Here is a 14283-nt window from a genome sequence, read left to right on the forward strand (position 1 = left end):
TGGAGGTTGTTCTGGATGTTGGTTGGTCTTTAAATTCCTCCCCTCTGATCTGCTCCACTTTCCCATGGTGCAACCTGCTGAGGTGGCACTTCTATTTCCAGCAAACAAACACACACTCACACACACACACGGAGGGCAGACAAACACAGCGAGTGTGTGTGTGTGTGTGTGTGTGTGCAGGAGGTGACAGACAGGCAGGAGAGGGATCGGGATGATTTGATCCGCTTCATTTCTCTCTTCATGTGTAAATATAGATGTGATTTATTTCCTAATGCTCACACAGCAAACAGAGCAGGAAGCTGCACACAGGAAGCAGTTATTAATAACACACACACACACACGCACACACACACACACGTGCAGCATGGTCTCAGGTAGGGACGTTGTGAATATTTGGCGGTGGAGACGTCTGAGTGTGTGTTGTTTGTGTTGGGATGCAGCGAGCGGAGAAACTGGCGGAACAACGGTGAAAATCTCGTCTGTCGTTTTTCAGATAAACATCGTTTACATCCTCGAGCGGCGTTTCCAAAGCAAAGCGAGCGTCCTGCAGCTGCGCTCGTATAACAGGTGTCTCAACACGTTTAAACGACTTGTTTTCAGCGTGAATCGGCTCCTGACCAAACACGGACAAACACACACGTTCATCACGAACGCCGTGTTTTTCAGCCGGATTTTACCTGCAGATCATTAAATCACTAAATCAGAGCGTCCACTGACGCTTTGAGTTCACGTTGGTTCAAACTTCACCGGCTGCACGAACTCGCTGCAGATCATCCACCTGAATCAGAGAGCTCTGAGACGCTTTGTCCTCTCCAGATGTCCAATAACTGTAAAAATAATAACTGCAGCAGACGTTCAGATATTCTGCTGAAGGTTTTTCTTCACAGCGTTAGCAGGCATGTCTAAATCTTAAGGACATTTGTAGGATTTTAAAACTTCGGCTCTTAAGACATTTGAAGAATTTTAGGATATTCCTCTGATTTTTTTGGACATTTGTAGGATTTTCAGACCTTTCTAGGATTTAAAGACATTTGAAGAATTTTAGGATAATCCTCAGATTTTTGGATTTATCCCAGATTTTAGGACATTTCTCAGATTTTAGGACATTTGTAGGATTTTAAGACATTAGTGTCTCAGCTGTGTCCTCTGTCGGGGGTGTGGGGGATCCTCTTCTGGCTCTTTTTTGATCAACAAGCTCTATGTTGATGCTGTTTTATGTCTCTGACACCTTTTGGAGACTAAAAGTACAAAACAATTCAGTGTCAATCACTTTATTTTTTAGTGTGAATCAGAAAATGGTTGGGGGTCCAGATTTGGCCCGTGGGCCGTAGGTTGAGTATCTGCTGTCGGGTCTGTGGCTGAGGTGAACTGTCTGGTCTTGCTGGTTAAATGATGTTTATTGTGTGATTTCGCTGCTCACTGCGGGACTCTGCACTTACAGTTGTGTTGTCTCTGTGCGGCTCTGAATCGTCTCCACGGTCTGTTTGGTGCTAAATTCACATCCAGAAGTTTCTCGGCGAGCAGACGTGGTGAAAAACAAAATGTTTGTGGGTGAAAACATTCGCTCAGATGACCTAACACTCTGGAACAGAGACAGGAGGGGGCGAGCTCTCAGATCTGCTCGGTTATTATTTCTCTGCACCTGAATGTGTTTACCTGGACAGCCGCCTGTCCCCTGAAGCTCGGGGATCTGCGTCTGAAGCCTGGGCAGCTCTTTGTGTCCACACGGTTTAAAGGACAGCTCCGCCGTGAGTTCAGCTCTGTTCGCTTTCCACCACGCTGACATTAAGTCTGGCAGCTTCTACCTGCACGCCGCCGCACGGTCACACACAGTTTAAAGTCCAAATGCAAACAGCAGAGAGACGGACAGAGCGGCAGTTATATGAGACAGACTGTCAGTGTGAGGACACAGTCTGAGGACGCAGTCTGAGGACCAGGAGGACGCTGGTTTGAATCCCTGAACATAAAACTCTGTCTGTGAGTCCACAGAGACATTTGCAGAATTTTAGGACATTTCTGTGATTTTAAGGCATTTCTCAGATTTTAGGATTTTTTATAAGATTTTAGGACATGTCTCGGACTTTCGACATTTCTAGGATTTTTAGGTGTTTCTAGGATTTCAGGACATTTCTTGGATTTGGGGATGACATGTGGATGTCTGAGTGTGAGGATGCAGTCTGATGAGCGGATGGTGGCTGGTTTGAATCCCTGAACGATAAACGCTGTCTGTGAGGCGACAGCGAATCTTTCAGCTGCAGAAAAAAAGCTGCTTAAAAAAAGCTGCGTTAGATAAAGGCGTTAAATAAGAGTGTGTGTGTGCGTGACGGCCCGCTGATCTGCTGGTTTTACCGGTTCAGGGTCTTGACAGCGCCCAGTTACCATGGTGACGGAGTATCTGGCGAACCAGGGATGCTGCTCTTTATCAGCCCGGGCCGGTCAGCTGTGTATGTGTGTGTGTGTGTGTGTGTGTGTGTGTGTGTGTGTGTGTGTGTGTGATTGAAATGTTTGACTGTGCATTGTGTGCCTTTGAATTAGGACACTGTTTGTTTGGCAGCGCTGTGTGTATTTGCACATTTTGTGTGTGTGTGTGTGTGTGTGTGTGTGTGTGTGTGTGTGTGTGTGTGTGTGTGTGTGTGTGTGTGTCCATTGTCCCTGCAGCACTATGGAGGCTAATTGTATTCTAATTAGAAAAGCATCAAACCAGGAGTGAGACAGCTACCTTCCACCCCTAGAAACACAAGAAACAGAGCAACAGAGCAAGTCTGAGGGGGGAGAAAACACACACACACACACACACACACACACACACACACACACACACACACACACACACACACACACACCACACATGTTGGGGAAATTCGCAAAAAAAAAACAAAGTCTAACAATACATACAGTAGCACATTATATAAAGAAATACAAAGAGGAAAACACGAGACAAAACAGTATAAAACGAAAAAAGCAAATAACATATAAAACACAAAAAAAGCTGCACACTTTAGCAGATCACAAGTGAACACTGTCAAATTAAAAAATGGTGATGAAGTTTGACGTCAGTGAGTTCAGAGACGAGCAGCGTTTTAAGGCCTTTTCCAGGCGGTTTTGAAGTCCTGATTGAGCTGCAGCGGATACTTTGGGGACACAAAGACACTCTGACGTCGTGAGCTGCTGCTCACTAAACTTCATTTTGGCTCCGTGTGGGTAAAGGTTGCAGATTGATTGATGGTGGACGTCATGATATTATTGGCACAATATCACAGAAGCGCAGAGTATCGGAAGAAAATATTACTGAGTTCATGTATAAGAATACAAAGAAACATGTTTTTTGTATTAACATGTGTGTGTTTGTGTGCACTGTTCAGTAGCAGGTGTATGAGATGGGATGTGATCTGAAGTTAAAAAGGCATTTTTTATGTAATTTTTGGCATTTTTTTTTAAAAATATTAGGCGTAACCTCAAGTTTTGAATTTAATTGTTCTTTGTATGCAAGCATACGTATACAGCTTACATACAAGCTTAATACGAGCTTGTTTTCATTTAAATCTAATATTAATGTAGTTTTTGAGATTCAGAAATACTTTATGGGGTAATGTATATTGCAGGAGAAAATTGTGATTCACTGCAGTTGTTCTAATGTAAAAAAAAAGAGAGTTATGAGTTAAAATAAGTATAAAAAGAATAGGAAGCATGTAAATATGAAAGTAAAAATAGAAATAAAAATGAAAACATGCATTGTGCTACAATGTTTAAGTCTAGCATGTAAAATTTTAAATATAAATACATATATGCACTGAGTATGTAAAAATATAATAACGGACAATAATAAATAATGTAATAATATTAATATAATATAATATAATATAATTTATAATATAATTGTGCTACAATGTATCAAACAAGTATGTGAAGTTCCAAAAATATAAAAAATATGTGTAAACAAGGTACAAGGCAGATTTATTAGTTATTTTTCAAACATAATTAAAAAAGTAAAATTTATTGTTATTATTATTATTGTCAAATTATACTATTTATATCAATATATTATTAATTATTAGTTATGCTACAATATAATGCATTTTATTTGAAAAGATTAACACACTTGATGTTTTTACATTTTGTCTAATTTGAAAAAAACTTTTTTATTGTTGAAAGGACAAAAGCTGAAGCTTATTGGCTGCTTTGAGAACGTTTATCGGTCAGCTGCTGCTTCATAAATCTGATCACGTTTTGTCATTTTTGGCACACCAGCAGCTCTTTACTTACTGACGGTGAACAATGATGGGAAACATTTTTTCATCATGTCCATTGTTCTTTTAATGTCTCTAATTAATTTGGGTCCTCAGACGAGTGTCTGTGCGGCGAGCTGCTGCTGGTCAGAGATTGATGTCAGCGTCTCCGTCTGACTGGTTTTTATATAAAATCTGACAGAAGATTAGATTTAAAATGAAATGAGATGACATGAAAGCAGCCATGAGATGAAATGACGATCTGAACGTTGATTCTGAGGAGCAAAATTAAAGCCAGAAATCAAATCAGCGAGTTTGAGAACTTTGAGTTGAAAGCGATGAAAGTTTTAGGAAGTGTTTGTTCCCGTCGCCGCGTCTAAATGACTTCTTTAAAGTTATTTTTACAGTCGGGCTTTTGCTTGATGTCTCTAATCATTTCAACCGCTTCATCTGCATCAAACTCACGCTGACGATTTCTAATAAAACCAGCGCGTGTGTTAAAATGAACTTAAAGTGTCATCACGAGTTTTTAACCCTTTGAAATGTGAGAAAATTGTCTTGATTTCTTTTAAAAACTTGGGAAGAAGGCAATGAGCAACAAAAGAGAAATGACCCAAAAATTTGCAAGAAATTGATTTAAAGTGCAACAAAATTACCTGAAAAATTAGTTTAAAAAAAATTAAAAAAACAAGGCAAACTTGGTGAAAAGGAGTTAAAATGATATAATTCTGTAAGATCATTTTAAATATTATAATAATTATTTAGCTTTTTATGCCACCGTGTCAGTGATAGCTGAGGCATTATATTTTCGGCTTGTGAATCAAACCTCTTGAGGGAATTTTGTCAAATTTGGCACAAACATCCACTTAAACTCAAGGTTGAGCTGATGGTTTTTTGGTGGTCAAAGGTCAAAGGTTAAGGTCACTGTGGCCTCCTGTGTGTCGTTCCTGTAAACGGGATATCTCAAGAACATCTGGAGGAATTTTATTTATTTATTTTTTTTATTTTATTTTTTTTATTTAACACAAACTTGGACTCAAAAATGATCTGATTAGGTCATACAGATTACCTTATTGTAAAGATAAGATTGATAAAATGTATCCTAACGAAGCGGATATCTATGACAGATGTAATTCAGAAAAATGTCCTCTAGGACATATATTTGGCTCTGTCCTGAGACTGAGGCAGGATATATATTTTTTGGTATTGTGAAATGTTGCGTCTCTTGTGTCGCAGCACGCTGTACAGCAGACCCTGATTTCTCTAGATGGCTCTCAGGCAAACACGCAGAGAGAGTTCAAACAGCATTTGAGAAAACCTGGAGCCCAAATATCAGACGTATCAATGCCCTTCAATGTGCCGATGTCCTTGTGTCGGGACAGTTTTTATACCCATTTTTTTCCTTTTTCTTAGAGTAACAGGCTAACGTGGCTGTTTCTGTGTTCAGTCTGGATTTCTGTTGTTTTGTTGTTTTGTGTATATGTGTGTGGTTTTGTTAGTTTGTTTGTAAATGTTACTTTTTTTAGTAATAAATACTAAATAATATAAATGTATATAAAAAAAGAGGTGACGAGAATCTGGTATTCAAAGATCAAGGTCACAGTTACCTTATAAAACCTGTTTTTGATGTAATTTGAGAATTCATGTGCTCAGACTTCACACAAATGTCTAAAAGGATAAAATGACAAAGTTCTGACATTTTGTATCCAAAAGGTCAAAGGTCGCCTGTGACACACTCGTGTTTTCTGTCCGTCTCTCGGTGGCAGACGAGGAGACGTTTGTTCAGATCCTGAACTGGTGGCTCTGATCTGTGAACGCTGATTGTGGAGATCTTGTGTGTGTGTGTGTGTGTGTGTGTGTGTAACTTGATCGATGTGCGGAGGCGTGCAACCACGTGACGGCGTTTTTAGTTAATGTTTGAGAAACTAACCCCGCCCCTTCCTCTCTGTCTGCCAATCACAGCTCCCCCACCGCCGAGTCACCTTCTCCACGGCCAATCAGGCGCAGGACCTGCAGGACGCGTCCCAGCACAGCTACTACGACAGCGGCCTGGAGGAGTCGGAGACGCCCAGCTCCAAGTCGTCGTCGGGGCCGCGGATCGGACCCCTGGCGCTGCCGGAGGACCACTATGAGCGGACCACGCCTGACGGCAGCATCGGCGAGATGGAGCACCCGGAGACTGGTAAGACCAGGTGGAGTTTCCCCTCCCTCTACTCCTCTTTTCACCTCCTCATCCATCCATCAGCCCCGCAGGGAGCACACACACTCTGCTGCTGACACACACACACACACACACACACACACGTCAAAACGCGGCGTGTCAGCAGGAATATTAACGTTGTATTTTCTAATCAGACTCCCACAATTCCCTGCGCTGTGCACACCTTGGTTAAAGAGGAGTGTGACCTCACAGCAGCACAATCAATATGCAACATAATCAACTCCCCCGGCTTAACGAATTAACATCCCAATTATGCAAATGAGGGCGAGTGTGGCCTTCATCCGGCTGACGCACCAAAGAGCAGGCTAGCAGCAGCGCTAACACACCACACACACACCCCTCCGTTAGCATCCTTCATCTCATGTTAGCATGTTTATGTGTCTCTTCCTGTTCATGGAAACATGGCTAATGCTAACAGGTGGAAGCTAGCCAGTTAGCTGCAGCCTGTTTGCAGAGATGCTAATGATGCTACGTAAAGATTCACCTGGCTGCAAACAAACACGTTTTCAGCTGCGAATGCCTTAGCATGACGCTAACATGACGTGTTGTTTTGATAGAAAACACTAAAACTGACGTGTGAAAACATTTACTGACATTACTGTTTGTTGCTAAAAGGTTTAACTGATGCTAATGATGCTACATCGCAACACAAATTTACTATTGTTTCCACACAAAACACTTTTGTTTTATTTTTTTGGCTTCACATTTGAGTTTGTTGCTAGTTTAGCATGTATTGTCATGATGTTAGCCTTTCAAATACTGCAAGAAAACAGACGTATTAGCTCTTACGTTCACACTGTGCTAGTGAAGTATTACCGTGACGTTAGCATGTTGACCATTCTGCCTGTGTTGATATGAAAACATTAAAACATTCACAAAGGTTTAAAAGATGCTAATGAGGCTACATAAACATTAACCCGACTGTCCAAACAAAACACGTGAAATTGCCTTAGCATGTGGCTAACATGTCGACCATCTGTTTATATTTATAAACACTAAAGCTGAGATGTGATAAATTCATTGACAGTACTGTATGTAAATGATGCCACGTCATCACAGATTTACTATTGTTTACACACAAAACACTTTTTTTGCATCACATGTGAGTTTTTAGCCAGTTTAGCATGTATTATCACGATGTTAGCCACTCAAATACTGCAAGAAAACAAACATATTAGCTCGTTCTTGTGCTAGTGTTTTGACATTTTGCCATTTTGTGATAAAAAAACCCCACTACAAATTAGTTGTGAAAAATCAATAACATTACTGCATGATGCTAAATGATGCTAAATATGCTAATGATGCTACATCAGCATAAAGATTCACCTGGCTGCAAAAACAAAACACACCTTTTTTCATCTTAGCATATTGCTAACATGACTTAGCATGTTGGCTTTTACCGTTCTGCCTGTTTTGATATGAAAAACCATAAAAACTTGATAATGATGCTACATCATGAGACAAGTTTGAACACATCACAGTTTTGTAGCTAGTTTTGTAAGAAACAAACTAGTTTCAGTCAAATGAAGCCTAAAAGTTCTTGTTAGCATGTATTATCACACAGTTTGGGATAGAAATACGGGAATTTAGATGTTAAAACTGTGTTGTTTTCATAATATGAACGCTGATACTGACTTTAACGGGATGTAACTTAACAGTTAAAACACTGCAAGGCGGGAAAATTGACTTTTTACGTCTCACTGAGACATTTTGATAGTTTATCATTGAGCCTATTTTGACATTAGCACGTTTACTCTTTACTGCTTTACTTGTTTTAATTTAAAATCATTATAAACATAATAATATTTTCCTAAATGAAGCTAAATCATGAGACAAGTTTTAACACCACTCACTTTTTTCTTGCTTTATGCTTAAATTTTGTAGCTAGTTTTGTGAAAAACAAACTAGTTTCCGTCAAGTGTAGCCTAAAAGTTCTTGTTAGCATGTTTTATCACGTGTTGTTTTACGAACGCTGATACTGACTTTAAAGTTGATGTGACTTAACGGTTAAAACACTGTAAGGTGGGAAAACTGACTCTTTATGTCTCACTGAGACATTTTGTTTGTTACTGAGCCTAATATGATGTTCACGTGTTGATTTTTACTGTTTTGCCCGTTTTTGTGGTAAAAACGGTAAAACTGAGCAGTGAAAACACGACTGTTTGTCGCTAATTGATGCTAATAATACTACATCACATCTCAGATGTGCAGTGTCTTCACACGACACACATCATTTTTACTCCGCATTTTATTTGTAGTTAGTTTAGTGTGGAACAAACTAACTGCAGTCTAATAAATCCTCGTTAGCATTTATCATCATAACTGAACCGTAGAAATACTTTGATGCCGACTTCTTGCTTTAATATCTGCAGACGTTTTGCGGTGTCTGACAGTAGAGACGGACTCTGCTGCGGAGGATCCTCACACTTGTTTTTCTCGTGTTTCTGTTCACATATGAAGCAGAAATGAGATCATGACGTACAGTATCGTGTTGGCCGTCAGTGTTTTATCATTAAGCTCGCTCTGCCCGCGGCGTAAATAAAGCACTTTAATTTACCTGCTTTTAAAGCCAAATGATTCATTAGACACGCATCTAAAAACACTCCGCCGTCTTTTCTACTTCTGCCACTGTTCATTGTTCTGCTAACGCCTCGTTACCACTTACGCCAATTAAGCTGAAGTGAAAGAGTCGAAACTGGCACGAAAAATAGAGAGAGAGGGAGAAAGAGAGAGAAAGAGAGAGAGGGAGAGTTTAAATGTCATCACGTCTTCTTGTGTGAGGACCGACTCTCTCTCTCTCTGAACCCACAGGTCGTACGTATGCCATCTGTAAACACAATTATTCACAGCTGCTCGCACGCCCACAGGCTACTACCACCCCGCGTGTGTGTGTGTGTGTGTGTGTGTGTGTGTGTGTGTGTGTGTGTGTGTGTGTGTGTGTGTGTGTGTGTGTGTGTGTGTGTGAGAGAGAGATAGCGATAGAGAGCAGGAGAGTGTGTAAGTGGCTGTATCTCCTCACACACAGTGGAATGAGGTCAGGGTTATGTTGTGTGTGTGTGTGTGTGTGTGTGTGTGTGTGTGTGGTGATGGTGGTGTTGTACAATCTTCCACTTTGATGGTCAAACATGTTTAGCTGCAGGTATTTTCCCAAGGAAGTGTGTGCATGTGTGTGCGTGTGTGCGTGTGTGAGTGTGTGTGTGTGTGTGTGTGAGTGAGTGTGCGTGTGCGTGTAAGTGTGTGTGTGTGTGAGTGTGAGTGTGTGTGTGTGTGCGTGTGCGTGTGTGTTGCGCCAGCAGCAGAGAGAGGTCAACAGATTACAGCTCGTCTTGTGAGGATTAACGCACCACTACAGATACACTTTACTCTCTCTCAGTTTCTCTTCTCTCTGTCTGATTCAAAAAGAGCAAACCTTTATTGCCACATAAGCCACGCACAGTCTCCCAGCTCATATTTGTAGTGTAACATGCCTACAGAAGTTTGTATTTTTCTCTTCAGGATGTGGGTTGGTTATCCTTTTTTTGCCAAACACCATTCAAAATTCAACAGATTTTAATCTGCATTTTTAAAAAGGTGACATGAATCAGTTTTTAAAGCTCCGGTCTGTAGATTTTGGGAAATTTATGGTCAGATAGTGAATAAAATCTAATCAGTGTATTTTCTTTGGTGTATAATCGGCTGAAAGTTAGCATGGCTGGGTTTTGGTTTTCTTAGAATGAGCCGTTTATATCGACATACGGAGCAGATCCTCGTCTGCAGAGATCGCCATGTCGCACCGCCATTTTTCTACAGCAGCCCAGAGCGGACAAACCAGACGCTGCTGACAGATAGAGACGCTCAGGTTTTCACGTCGGTCGTTTTCTCCTACATGCTGGTCGCTGTAGTTCTCCACGCCAGTTACCCACAGCTGGTTCTCAAGTAAATTTCCTGTCTTTTATTTCTTTATTTAAAATAATTTTTGTAATTTTCCAGACATTTCTTTTGCTAAGCTGCTCGTTGCCTTTGTGTTTGCGAAAGAAATGAAACCAATTTAGTGAGCACAACAAAACTAATGCTGATGCAGAGTGTAAAGGGTTAAGCAGTGAGCACACTGCTTAGTTTCTGCGGCAGACATAATTAAATCTGAACATGAAAAGCTAAATCAGGCGGCGATTGTATCGATAATTAAGCAAACAGCAGAATGTGTTTTTCCTCATTAGCTGCAGTGACTCAGCTCGCTCTGCTTTGTTGTTGGGCTCGTTGTGTCTCTTTAGCGGCCTGTTTAGTGCTTCCTGTGTCCTCCCGAGCTGCAGACGGTATTGATCATGCAGCGGTGTGACTGATTGTTGATCGGTCAGATCTCAAGTGCTTCAGACGGATTGATGAAGAGCTGCAGGAACAGGCTGACACGGTCTCTGTCTGTTTACCCTCAGCTGTCTCCTGCTACTCTGAACGACTCTCTGCACCTTAAAATTCAGTTTATCCGTCTAAAAAGCAATATCCTGTTCTCGCTTTGTGTTTTTAAATGACATGAGCAGCTTCCAAACATGCTGCTGATATTATTTCTTTATTTTAAATTCAGATAAAAATCACGGATAAACAAAACGCTGCTGCAGCTCTACTCTAGGTCATGTGACATGCTGCGCTATGTTTCTATTTGTGGAGATGCATTTGCACTGTGTGTGTGTGTGTGTGTGTGTGTGTGTGTGTGTGTGTGTGTGTGTGTGTGTGTGTGTGTGTGTGTACGTGCTGAAGTGTGGTTCCACTTCGTTCTTAATGTATCTTGTTGCTTTTTTCAACCTGCTTTTATAGGTGGATTATCCACATACTGTAATCTGGACATAATCCAGGTATAATCTGGATGCTCTTGACATGTGACACAGCGTTCACACACACACACACACACACACACACACACACACACACACACACACACACACACACACACACACACACACACACACACACACACTGTTAGGGTTAGACTCGTCTTTTTTCAGATCTTCCTGCTTCATGATGTCTTTATGATACGAAGGAGAGCAGGAATGAGGAGTTTGAGTTTCAATAAAGTTTGAAATTTTGCCAAATTAAAAAAGTAAAAAAGTTTCTAGGAAAGAAGCCTCTCGTGTGTAATTTAGGGTGTTAATGTTTTGAACATGAGTACACCTGCATCATCGTCTGCATGGCATTTCTTTGTGCTGTTGGCAAAGTTTAGGAAAGAGCACCAATCAAGATCCCAACTCGCAAGTCTGAAGTCGTTTTTTTTTTCCGAACTGGCTGTGTTGATGAGCTTTGAGGTGGTGAAGCGGGAAAACATGGAAGCTACAAAGAAGATAGACTGACTTTTGAGCATTTAAACAAGAGGTTGATAGCTGTTTACAGTTTTTTTTTTTATATATTACTTTTTAATTTTTAGTTAAATCTAGGTGACTCTACATGAACAGCAGTTAACATTAATACCGTATTACACTTAAAAAAGATATTTAATAAGTGAATCAGTAAAAAATGTTCTTCCTGTTGATCAAACATTGATTTTCCTTCCATGTTTGTGACGTAATAGATGCAGAAACTCAAATGTTGATGCTGTTTCCGTGATTTCTGACATTTCTGCTGAAATGTCGCGCAAACCTCACAACTCGACAACTCGGGTATCATCGAAATTTCCCAATTTCTTACTCGGAATTATGACTTTGGAGGGGCGTTCATGTGCTTGTAACTGGTAATACAGTAAAATATTTCCGGGGAGCACGTGACGGCAGCATGACTGCGACCTGCATGCTAACAAAGTCTCTTTATGTGACGTCATTTTAGGTGCATTGACTGAAAACTGATGTTTAGAAAATGTCCGACTTATATTCTCTTCGAAAAAAAAAAAACCCTTTGATTGACTGCAGACATTTCATATTGAATCTTTAACGGCATTAACCTACAGAGGAAGAGGAGCTTTGACCTCGACACAGCGGTCGTGTTTCGGGGTGTTTGTCACATTTGGCCGCTGTTTGCTGCCGTCGCCCCGCTGCGCCTGCCCGAACTCACCAACACAAACATGTTTTCTGTGGTTTGTTGTGCAGAGCTGAAGCCCGCTGTGGTGAGATCTCTATCATCCTTGCTGCTCCTCCTCCTCCTGCTCCTCGCTCCCTCATCCTGCTCTGCGTCCTGTAAATTGTTGGATAATGGACGTTAATTCCATCAGCTCGTCTTCTCTCTGCTAATGCACCCACTTCCTGCCTGGTGATGGACGGATGGAAAGAGGAGCAAAACCAAACCGAGAGGGAGGAGGAGGAGGAGGAGGAGGAGGAGGAGGAGGGAGTTTGTGGGGTTTGATTGCATGTGTGAGTTTGTGGTGAGAGATGGAGAGAAAAAGGAGAGTTAGAAAGTGGGAGAGAGACACAGAGACGACAAACAGAGAGAGAGGAATGTGCTGCTGACACTGATGGCTGCTGGATAACAAGCTGACTTATGAAGTGTGTGTGCGTGTGTGTGTGTGTGTGTGTGTGTGTGTGTGTGTGCGTGTGCGTACACGCGCTCGTCTCCAGAGATGAAACCACATGCAAACATACTGTATTTGGGCACACACACACACACACACACACACACACACACACACACACACACACACACACACACACACACACACACACACACACACTCAACCTGTATCTGCTGATTGCATCAGTCTGAGAGCTGTAGTAATCGCTGCACACACACACACACACACACACACACACACACACACTCACGCACACAGAGCAGAGGGAGGAGGCGCCTCAGTGAGATTTTCTATCTGGGCTCTTAATCAGCCTCCAGTTTGATTTGCAGATAAAAGTGTAAAAACAGAAGATTTTCGGGTGACGTCAGCGGCTCGATGCTGCAGCTACACGTCTGTTAACACGCGTGTTGTGTGTTAGATCACCTCGATCTGATCAGAGAGATAAGTAAGACGGGACTCAGTGTCACTTTTCATGTTTTTGCATTACAGATATCTAAAGCATGAAACTGCGTGGATCAGGGATGTTACTGGTTATCCGTTAATGGGTTAATTTGAACAGTTATGCACGTCGGTCTATTGGTTAAAAAATATTAAACTGCTGCAGAGATTGTCTTTTTATAAAACCAGATATTTTAATGATCTTATATTACAGTTAAACAGTACACTATAATTTGTTTCTTAGTTCGATCTGTATTTCAAAAATGCCAAATAAAATAGAACAAAATATATTTTTTTATTTTTATTATTTTTATTTTGAATTATTTTATTATTTTTAAAACAAAACAGAAAAAAACAACAACACCAGAAAGACATATGCAGTAAACAAATGTCAGTATTTCGTGTCCGACGGATATGAAAATATTTATAAAACCATGGTCCCCCGTTTTTAAAATTTTATATTAAAAAAAGTTCATGAATGTTCCCATTTTTGCCCTAATATTTACCATCCACAGCTCAGTCTAATCAAGGTGTCAAGTTTCTGACCTGACAACATTTTGTTTTTCTTCATAAGTTTTTGGCTTATTTTTTTTTTTCCCGCTAAATTTTTTGATGATTTTGAAACACTTTTGGCAATTTATCTTTATCTTGAAAATTTCTATAAAAAAGAATTTGGCTTTTTTTTTCTTTAAAACTTTTTGGCAATTTATTTTTTATCGAAAGATTTTTTGCATTGGATTTTCCTTTAAAATTTTTATTTATTTTTTTAAAAAATAAATTTGGACGATTTCAGCGGGGACTATGAAGCACGCTCCTAACGGCTCGGCCAGTTCAGATCTGACTGAGCGTTTACGCGAAAGAGTAAATCGACCGTCGACAGCATCATCTCGTGTGTTCGTCCAACTTGTTAGTGTCGGACGAACGTGTTTTCA

At 40.6% G+C, this 14283-nt stretch overlaps 1 protein-coding gene across 1 annotated transcript in view; it reads left to right on the forward strand.

The window, feature by feature from the left end:
• The first annotated feature begins 364 nt into the window (after nt 1-364).
• Nucleotides 365-14283, forward strand: part of LOC121947793 — a 103737-nt gene continuing 89818 nt past the window's right edge. Inside the window, exons 1-4 of the mRNA XM_042492909.1 lie at nt 365-374; nt 1665-1748; nt 4344-4372; nt 6189-6408. Of these exons, the coding sequence (XP_042348843.1) occupies nt 365-374; nt 1665-1748; nt 4344-4372; nt 6189-6408 (343 nt within the window). The remainder of the gene's footprint in view (nt 375-1664; nt 1749-4343; nt 4373-6188; nt 6409-14283) is intronic.

This window comes from Plectropomus leopardus, chromosome 9, assembly GCF_008729295.1.
Source record: "Plectropomus leopardus isolate mb chromosome 9, YSFRI_Pleo_2.0, whole genome shotgun sequence".
Lineage (NCBI taxonomy): Eukaryota > Metazoa > Chordata > Actinopteri > Perciformes > Serranidae > Plectropomus > Plectropomus leopardus.